The sequence below is a fragment of the Choloepus didactylus genome, chromosome 1 (genome assembly GCF_015220235.1).
Source record: "Choloepus didactylus isolate mChoDid1 chromosome 1, mChoDid1.pri, whole genome shotgun sequence".
Classification (NCBI taxonomy): domain Eukaryota; kingdom Metazoa; phylum Chordata; class Mammalia; order Pilosa; family Megalonychidae; genus Choloepus; species Choloepus didactylus.
Genome location: NC_051307.1, coordinates 197,630,317 through 197,636,324, shown reverse-complemented (window position 1 = coordinate 197,636,324; position 6,008 = coordinate 197,630,317). Strand labels below are relative to the sequence as shown.

General features: G+C 45.3%; 1 protein-coding gene across 1 annotated transcript; it reads right to left on the bottom strand.

Annotated features, from left to right (window-relative positions):
- Positions 1-2,596: 2,596 nt before the first annotated feature.
- LOC119528466 (elongation factor 2-like) lies at positions 2,597-4,024 on the bottom strand. Its single transcript, XM_037828870.1, has one exon. It carries the CDS (start codon positions 3,944-3,946, stop codon positions 2,597-2,599), a length of 1,350 nt encoding a protein of 449 aa, XP_037684798.1. The 5' UTR covers positions 3,947-4,024.
- Positions 4,025-6,008: the final 1,984 nt, after the last annotated feature.

Genomic DNA, 6,008 nt, shown 5'->3' with positions numbered 1-6,008 from the left:
AGATGCACCCCACCCAACTGTGGGTGATGACTGATTGGATGATTTCCATGGAGGTGTGGCCCCGCCCATTCCACATGGGCCTTGATTAGTTTACTGGAGCCCTATAGAAGCTCAGACAGAAGGACGAGCTTGCTACAACCAAGAGGGACACTTTGAAGAATGCACAGGAGCTGAGAGGGGAGCTGCAGTTTACAGAGACATTCTGGAGACGGCCTTTGAAAGCAGACTTTTGCTCCAGAGAAGCTGAGAGAGGACAAACACCCCAAGAGCAACTGAGAGTGACATTTGGAGAGAAGCTGAAGCCTAGAGAGGAACGTCCTGGGAGAAAGCCATTTTGAAACTAGAACACTGGAGGAGACGCCAGCCATGTGCCTTCCCAGCTAACAGGTTTTCCGGACACCATTGGCCATCCTCCAGTGAAGGTACCCTATTGCTGATGTGTTACCTTGGACACTTTATGGCCTTAAGACTGTAACTTTGTAACCAAATAAACCCCCTTTATAAAAGCCGATCCATTCTGGTGTTTTGTATTCTGGCAGCATTAGCAAACTAGAACAGTTACCAAGCACTGGTCTGGGGATAGGGAATGGGAAGTTAGTGCTTAATTTGTACATAATTTCTATTTGGGTTGACTGTAAAGTTTTGGTACTGAATGGTGGTGATGGTAGCACAACATTATGAGTGTAATTAACAGCACTGAAATATATATGTGAATGAAGTTAAAAGGGGAAATTTTAGGTCGCATATATGTTACTAGAATAAAAAAAGATAAGACATGGGACTGTACAACACAGTGAACCCTATTGTAAATGACGGACTATAGTTAATAGCATTTAATTGTAGTTAATAGTACAATTATAAAAATGTTCTTTCAAAAAGTATAACAAATATACCACACTAAAAAAAATGTGAAGTATTTTTGGCAAAAATGTTTACTTGTATCTAATCATGACTTTAGCCCTAACTTCCACTTTACAAGAGAGAGAAACAAATTAAATGACACCAAGAAGAAACAACCTGACAAAATCTTTAAAACTTTACAACATTCTACATAATCTAGAACATTCTATAAAGAAATTCATTTGGTTTTCTCCAGAAGTCAATGTAACGAGCAAAAAAAAAAGCTTAAAATAGAAAATTTTTAAATTAGACTTTGGGGTCTGGTTTATGGCAGGTCTTCGAATGTCAGGGAAGCCTGTTTGGGATTGGACTGAGTTCTTGATATAATATTGGAGATTTTTTTTTTTTTTTTTTTTTTTTGGAAACCACCTAGTAAGCATTTAATATCTTAACGTATTTAACGAATCCTACAACTTGGCAATAAAACGGCAAGCGATTTTAAAAATGGGCAAAAAACATGAATAGACGTTTCTCCAAAGATATACGAATAGCCAAAAAAGCCCAGGGAAAGATGCTCAGCATCACTAATCACAAAGGAAATGCAAACCAAAACCATTTAATACTAGAATGGCTATTATTAAAATAGAAAATCATAAACAATGGAGAGAATGCAGAGAAACAGAACACCCGTCCATTGTCGGTAAAAACGTAAACTGGAGCAGCCACTGTGGAAGACAGCCTGGCAGCCTCTCTAAAAGTATACAAAATATAGAAGGACCACATGACCCGGCAATGCCGCTACTCTGTATACTCAAAAGAAATAAAAGCAGGGACTCGAGCAGACAATTGCCATCAATGTTCAGTGAAGCACTATTCACAGCCGCCAAAAGACAGAAGCAACTCAAGTGTCCGTCAACAGACGGAGGAATAAAACGCGGTCTTATCCATACAACGGAGCACCACTCTACTGTAAAAAGAAATGCAGTTCTGATACATGTGATAACACAGAAGAAATTAGAAGTAATCTTGAGATAAGCCAGACACAAAAGGGTGGATAGATATTGTATGATTTCACTAATGTGAAATTATTACAACAAACCAATTCAGTCAAAAACCAGAATACAGGTTACAAGGGGCAGGGGTAGGGAATGAGAAGTTCAGGCTAAAATTGTACGGCTTCTATTTGGGTTGAGTGTAAAGTTTTGGTGATGGATGGTGGTGATCGTGGCACAACACTGTGAATATAATTAATGCACCAAATGCTATTACTTGAATGTGGTTAAAAAAAAGCTTTAAGTGGTCCATATACCATATATATAAGCACGTGTATCTCATACATACGTATGCATACTACTAGGAAATTGTAAAACGTGAACCCCATTTAAACGATGAACGACAGCACCAAATTACAAAATGCTTTTTCATAAATTATACCAAATACACCCCAAGGCAAGGGGCTAACAATAGGGTGGTCTCTGGGAACTCTATTTTAAGTCTGACTTTTCCGTAAGCCTACTCCTCCAAGAAAAAAGAAAGAAGAACATGGGGGCAGCCGCAGCTTCTCCAGGACATCCGTTCATCTGCACGATGGACGCGGCGCTCAGGGCTCCTGTTTCTAGCGCCTGGCTGGGGAGAGGCCCAGAGGAGCCGAGCCCTGCTCTCCTGGGGACACCCCTCAGACGACGCGGGTTCTCTGAGCCCTGCAATGGCTTGAAGTGAAGTCGCCTCCCGGGACAGACGCCCGCACCGGGCCCGCTCACCTCTGGATGGGCTTCAGGTAGAGGTCCTCCTTCTTCCCGGGTGTGTAGTTGGGGCCCATGATCCTGACCTTCAGGCCGGTGGAAACCAGGCCCGAGAAGACCCGGCCGAAGGCGTAGAAGCGACCTTTGTCAGAGGTTGGCACCATTTTGGAAATGTACATCATGAGAGGGCCTTTGGGGTCACAGCTTTTAATGCCCATGGTGGCCTCGTCGTCAGGGGGCCCCTCGTAGAGGAGCTCGCAGCGGTACTTCTGGGCCGTCACGGGGGAGGGCAGGTGGATGGTGATCATCTGCAGCAGGGCGTCCCCGGCGGGCAGCCAGCGGCGCATCACAGCCTTCAGGAGTGGCTTGCCTTCTTTGTCCTTGTCCTCACTGTCCAGCTTGATGTCTAATTTCTCTATCAGTTTTGCCGTCTCCTCTTTCTTGAAATTCATGATTGCATCGAACACCTTGAAGATGGGGTCCAGGATGAGCTGGCAGAAAGTCCGGGGCAGCTTCTTGCCGTCAGGGCTGGTGGCGGACTTGCTGAACTTGCCGTTGGCTGGGTCGAAATACCGGTCGCCCCACAGCTTCTTCATGATGTCCTCCACTTTCTTGGCCCGCTCCGCAGGCCCCAGCTGGCCCTCACCCTTGGCGGCAAACTTGGCCACGTACATCTCGGCAAACTGCTTCAGGGTGAAGGCCCAGCCGTGGAGGCTGGACCCAAAGCCGACGGTACCCAGGACGGGGTCAATCATGATGTTCCCCATGGGGCCGCTCTCGCCCTCGCCATAGGTGGAGATGATGACGTTGACGTTCTCCACGATGCGCTGGAAGGTCTGGTAGAGCTCCTCGGAGTCCAGCTGCAGCTCCAGCAGGGCCCGGTCCATCTTGTTCATCATCAGGACGGGCTTGATGCGCTCAGCGATGGCCTGCCGCAGCACCGTCTCCGTCTGCACGCACACGCCTGATACACAGTCCACCACCACGAGGGCGCCATCAGTGACACGCAGGGCGGCTGTCACCTCCGAGGAGAAGTCTACTTGCCCGGGGGAGTCGATGAGGTTGATGAGGAAGCCAGATCCATCCTTGCTTTGCTTGATGAAGTTCAGGTCGTTCTCCGAGAGTTCGTAGAAGAGGGAGATGGCGGTTGACTTGATGGTGATGCAACGCTCCTGCTCATCCTTCCGGGTGTCCGTGAAGCAGGTCTCCCCGGCCCGGGTGGAGGCGATGATGCCCGCCTTGCAGACCAGAGAGTCCGTCAGCGTGGACTTGCCGTGGTCGACGTGGGCGATGACGGACATGTTCCGGATGTTGGCCTTCTTGTCCATGATAGCCCAGATCTGGTCCACTGTGAAGTTCACCATGGTGGCGGATGGCGGTGGATTCTCCCAAGCAGATCCGAGCGAGGCCGGACGCGCCGAGGATGGCGGCGACGACGGCGGAAGAGCAATATTGGAGATTGATAGACACGGAGAGGGGAAGGTTTTGAATGAACTTTGAGAGTAAACAGTCACAAGATCAGCTTCTGGTATGACAGTGTGGGGAGCTCTGTTGAACTGCACCCCAGGGAAACTCATGAAAATTATTTAAAAAAATTTTTTTAAGCCTCTGGAGATGGCCCTATAGGCAAATAGCAAATCCAAAAGCACCTATTCAAAAAAATCTATGAAAATTTAGTAAGAAAGGTAAGACTTTGTGTTCACTCCCTCCTCCCCGCTCCAGCTCAATGAGGTAGAGACTCTACTCCGGACTCCCTCTCCCCCAACTCCCAGCCAGAGGGTCTCTTTGGGAGGAGTTATACATTTCTCATTCTGCCCCCAGATGTCTGCTGCTGAGGCTAAATCCCAGATCAGTGTGGCCAAGAGATGAAGGATCCCTTTCTCTGCACAGTCCCCATTCATGGAACGGAGGCTCTACCTTGGGCATGACACACTGAGACTACTGGTGTCCAACAGGTATTCTCCTGGCTCATGAGGTAGTGGTTCCACATCAGGAAATGTAAGCCAAGAGAACTTCTGACTGCCACCCCTTCCTCCACTGAGCTCCCATCTCCTACAGCGGGGTTGTCACTCAAAGAGAAGGTTGCAATTGTCTTCATTCCCAACTCAGAGATTTTCCCTGGGGAAGAGGCAGGCTATATAACAGATTGTTCCCAACCTCTTCTCAAAGGAACCAACTTCATTTGAAACAGATCATGGAGAGGTTCAAACCTAAGCATGTTCCCAGGAAAAGTAGAGGTGTATTGAAAGACAATTGGAAGGATATTCATGGATTTAATGACGATGCAGCATAGGCTATAAGTCGGTTAGTTTGCAGAAGAGAACCAGGGAATAAAAGAGCTGGAATAAAAGAAGGAGGAGCCCTCTTGCAGTTAGAACAAATATCAAACAAGGATCTCAGAAACTATTCCTGCAAAGGAGCCACAGTTTGATTGGATTAGTTTGTAGAGCAATTTATGCCCCAGGGCATTGTTGAAACAGTAGAGCAATCAGCTTGCACTTAAGGAGTTTAACAGCTGGGTGTGGTCAAGGAAAGAAAGAAAGAGCCAGACCAAAACAACTGCCATCCCAGGGTGACTGTGGGCATGCCCAAATCTCTGCCTCCCTGAGAAGCAACATCAGAGACTTAACACTGGGGAGGAAAGAGACGTCACTAAAATAATGCAATCAGTCACTAAAAAATAAACAAGCAAATAACAATAACAAGTCCAAAAGGAGGGGGATCAGTACCCAGAGTTTATAATATTACCTAAAATGTCCAGTCTCTAACAAAAAATTATGAGGCATGCTAAGAAACAAGAAATTGTGACCCATTCATTGGAAAAAACACAGGCAACAGAAACTGCCTGTTAGAGCAACCAGATGTCAGATTTAACAAAAAAAGTTGTAAATAGCTGTTATAAATATGTTCACAGAACTAAAGGAAAGCTTGATTAAAGAAGTAAAGGAAAGGCTGATAAAAACGTTGCACTAAATAGAGAATATCAATAAAGAGATAAAAATTATTTTTAAAAGAACTAAATGGAAATTCTGGAGTTGAAAAGTACATCTGAAATAAAAAAATTCACAGTAGGGGTTCAGCAGATTTGAACTGGCAAAAGAAAACATTAGCGAATTTAGATAAATAGAGATTATACAAGCCAAAGAACAGAAAGAAAAAACAATAAAGAGAAATGTGAGACACAATTAAGGGCACTTATGTATGTGTATTGAGAGTGCCAGAAGGAGAGGAGAGAGGGAGAGGAGCTAAAAGAATAACTAAAGAAATAATAAAAAAGTAAACAGCCATTTGATAAGCCCAACTGAGCAACCTATTTTTCTGAGAAAGGGGCTATTTCTTTTGGTGAAGGTTAGTTGAGTAGTTTATTGTTCAGAAAAACTGATTTTCAGGAAGTTCATGAATTTGTAATTTTATTTTCTTGGGCAG

Bases quoted from the DNA above. Each gene is read 5' to 3' on its own strand.
- LOC119528466 (XM_037828870.1), bottom strand. From the start codon at position 3,946: ATGGTGAACTTCACAGTGGACCAGATCTGGGCTATCATGGACAAGAAG.